General features: G+C 37.5%; 1 protein-coding gene across 1 annotated transcript; it reads right to left on the bottom strand.

The window, feature by feature from the left end:
• Window positions 1-504: 504 nt before the first annotated feature.
• On the bottom strand, window positions 505-2,378 carry LOC106766680. Its single transcript, XM_014651392.2, has one exon. It carries the CDS (start codon window positions 2,264-2,266, stop codon window positions 695-697), a length of 1,572 nt encoding a protein of 523 aa, XP_014506878.1. The 5' UTR covers window positions 2,267-2,378; the 3' UTR covers window positions 505-694.
• Between the last annotated feature and the right edge of the window lie 1,569 nt (window positions 2,379-3,947).

A 3,947-nucleotide genomic window follows, 5' to 3' on the forward strand; every position in this document is an offset into this window, starting at 1 on the left:
TGATTTTTTTTAATTAAAAAAGAACTTGTAATTAAGTAAGCTATTGAACAAACCTGATTATCTCATCAAGCCATAGTAAGTCAAACAAGTTCAAATTTGTCTAACTCCTAACACGTAAGTCTAATTGAATTGACTCACTAAGTAAGCAAGATGTGATAGATCCTATCAAAGTCGGATAAAGTAATCCATTTTAACTAAGTTTTAACTAGTATAAGAAAAGAGAATTCATATACATTCATACATTATATTGTAAATACAATAATAAAGAAAATGAATTAAAATTATTATAAAAAATATGTCAACATAGTATACAATCAAATATAAATCTTCCTAAATTAAATTAAATAATAATTTTATACATTTTTTTTCATACTTAAATGGCCTACGTTACAAGATAACATTTTTCTTCTTTTCTTAGGATATCCCACTAGATAACTGAATTTGGATCTTTAAGATTAAGAACTTAAGACAAATCATGAATTTTACACAGAAGAATAAGTGGTATGCAATAATGTCCAAAAATTATAGATACCATTCATTTATACAATGGAAAGATGAGCGACTGTGACAACTTCAGTTGATGGTGGCTGGAAACTTGATGTTTACAGCAATTAGAGAAAGATGAAACAAGGATAAAGTTTGAAAAAATTAACAATAGCAAGAAAATGAAGAAGAATCAGTAAGTAGAAAGTGATTAATCAGCAATGCAGAGTTGCAGAAGTGTCTTCATTGCTTGCTTTTTCACTACCTTCCCAAACACTTGTTTTGCCATCTTGAAAACTTTGTCCCTCTCCACAACTCCACCACTATTTTTCTTGAACTCCTCCATCAGAAACTTAAGCAGCCTGTGATCTCCTCCAACCACATCAGTGATGCTATCAACCACAGCCTCAGCAGTAGGAATCTTCCTTCCCCACCTCTTCATGGCCCTCTCTGTCCTATAAGCCTGAGAATAAGCTTCCCAAAATGATGCCCTCAAATATCCTTTCTCCTTCCCCCTAACCTTCAACCTCTTCATTTGCTCCTCCAACTTGAACACCACACCCCCCACATCCATCCCTCTCTCAAGACCAATCTCAATCTCTCTTATTTCTTGTTTCGAGAACACTTCCCCCTCAAACCTACACCTCTTGCACTTGCAATGAATACACCAATTCACAGACATCTCCTTCCTCTTGCTCAAACCACACAAAGGGTCAAAATAAGCAAAAGTCACCTCCTCCCCAGCCTTCAGATCCTTAGAAGCATGAACCACCAAGTAGTCTCCAACATGCAACCTCCTTGCATTAGGACAACAAGAGTGGTTTATCAAGGAAGGGAGCAGCCACATGCCAACACCGTAACAATCATTGCCCCTCCTCAACACATTGGCCGAGACAGCATCCTCAGTCAGAGAATTCACATCCAGTATACCAACCAACTTAACCATATCAACATCAACCTCAACTTCACCATCCTTCTCCACATTCTCAGGTCTAAAGAGACCCACATCAGGCACCTCAAGTTCTTCCTCATTCTCCCCACTTGACAACCTATTAACCAAACCCCTTGTTCTGGGACACTTTCCAACAAACTCAAATACCTTGTCAACGAAATTTTTCCACATTGCCAACTGTGCATCCTCACTCAGATCCTGTACCCCTCCCATTATGATACTCCTTTCCATGGCAATTGCCTTAGTGACCAAGATTAACGACCCAGCATCAATATTCTTCGTTGCAAACAATCCTCTCCCACTGATCTCAGATCTTCTAATCTCCACGGCACCAATGTGCTCTGCAAGCTCTGGAAGCTTCCCTCGAAATCCATTTGAAACCCAATCCGAAAGATCCAAACACCCGGTTTTGGACAAAAGCTCCAAACTTTTGCACCTCTCCAAGTACCCACTTACGCTTTCAGCGTTCCCGTCTAGCATGGCGGTTCTGAAGCACTCAAGAGCGGAAGCATACCGGTTGAGGCAGAGCAAGATCTTACCTTTGCACAAAAGGGTCTTCGAATGCGTGGCATCGAGTTCCAAAGCGTGGTCACAGTCCTGAAGGGCACAGTGGAAGTCCTTCAACTTGGACCTCGCTTCTGCTCGATTGCACAAAGCTATGCAGAGGGATCTGCGAAGCTTTTGGTTTGGGAGAGAATGGGAGAGCGTCTGGGTGCAGAGGGTGATGAAATGGGAATAGGCTTCGATCGAGGCATTCCATTCTTCTCTGATGAAAAGCTCCGTGGCTTTGGATCTGAGTTGTTGCAATTTCTCATCTTCTTCTGCTGCCATTTCCAACTCCGGCTTTTTGATCTATCAACAGCAACCCTTTGGCAGCTCTTTTCAAATGGAGTTTCCCATTTCAAATTTTCCCCAATGTAACGGTCGTTTAGTTTAACTTATTATTTTTCTCTTTTTCTTTTCCCTCTTTAGCATTTGATGTTGAAAAATGCAAACCAACCCCTCATGATTCGTGAATATTAATTTAGTTTAGGAAAATGATAGATTGAATATTAAATTTTTAAAACCTTTTTAGCATATGACATCTTATGTGGCATATATTTTCATTTTTTAATTTCTTTTTTAAAAATTCCAAGTTCAAAATAAGAGAGTAGAGTGAGAAAAATATTCATTTCAAAATTAAAGTATTTTAAGTTTTTTTGAAGAATCTTTCTTAAACTTTTTTTTCATTGAAGATCGTTCTTAGTGTTTATTGGTTCAAAACTCAGACTAGACAATAGTACTTCTTTATAATTTTTTGAACTACTTACGACAAAAGAAGATATTTGATTGATCATATTAGATATATTATTATTTTTCTTTATTTTTTATTTTTTATTAGTTTGTTATTATTTTTTATTTGTATTTTGGACTTAGCTCATATTTCTTCTATTATAATATGTATATATTCCACATAAGGGAGATTAATCACATACATAGTTTTCACTATATTCAACATGTTATCTAGAGTCTAAGGTTCTTTTAAGGAAAAGATTTTTGTTGTCTTCACTAATTTTTCATGGATTATATTAGTAACAAGCTTGATACATATGATTTGTATGCACTAGCTTGAGGAAGAGTGTTAGATATATTATCTTTATCTTTTATATTTGTTCACATGCTAGGTTTTTGTTTTTAGTCCCCCATTCTCTTGTTCGTTGTGTAGAGTTTTCGTCCTTATTATGCCTTGTTCTACATTCACTTGTGTAACAGGGAGGAAGGAAAGTTGAAGTTTGAAGTTTACAGTTTCATCTCTATTGTTGCTATTGCTCGAATCACTGACGAAAGTGGGAGAAAGGTGCCTCTGCCATTATTTCTACCATTGTATATTTCGTCTCCACCTCCCTTCTTGAAAGTGCCAACTCCAAGGGTGCTCGAACAATTATACTCTAGATGCAGTGAGTGGAAGCAAAAACTTAAAGTAAAGGTATAATGGAAATGGAAGAATGGTGAAGTAATAGATGAAGTATGGTGCGTGTATGGTGCTAACAGATCTAGACAGTCAACCTAACTAAGCAAGGAGGCTAGAGAGGATTGAAAATGACTCATGGTAACACTCAAGCAAGAAAAAGACTCGAATTATCTCAACAAAGCTTCAAAAGTGGCTAATAAAAGGAGTAGGGTGATGAAATTATAATGGATTCAGACCCTTTGCACGAGTAATAACCTTTGTTGATCATTCGTTGCACCCCATGGATCATAGGACAGTTTGAAGCACGTTTCTAATGTGTTTATACACATATGCACAAGGCATAAAAAGTGTGACCCTTCTAAAGTATCGCTGGCATTGGGCGCCACTCTCTTGTGTTGGGCGCGTGCCTAGTCCATAATGTTAAATATGAAGAGCATGTGTCTTGCGTTGGGCGACTCTCCACTTACGCTGAGCGATCCCTCTAATTGCCAACTTAGTTTGATGTGTAAGGACTTGTTAGTCTTTAGCGCCTCCTCCTCTAGCTCTTCTTGTAGTCTATCA

Source organism: Vigna radiata, chromosome 7, assembly GCF_000741045.1.
Source record: "Vigna radiata var. radiata cultivar VC1973A chromosome 7, Vradiata_ver6, whole genome shotgun sequence".
Lineage (NCBI taxonomy): Eukaryota > Viridiplantae > Streptophyta > Magnoliopsida > Fabales > Fabaceae > Vigna > Vigna radiata.

Bases quoted from the DNA above. Each gene is read 5' to 3' on its own strand.
- LOC106766680 (XM_014651392.2), bottom strand. From the start codon at position 2,266: ATGGCAGCAGAAGAAGATGAGAAATTGCAACAACTCAGATCCAAAGCC.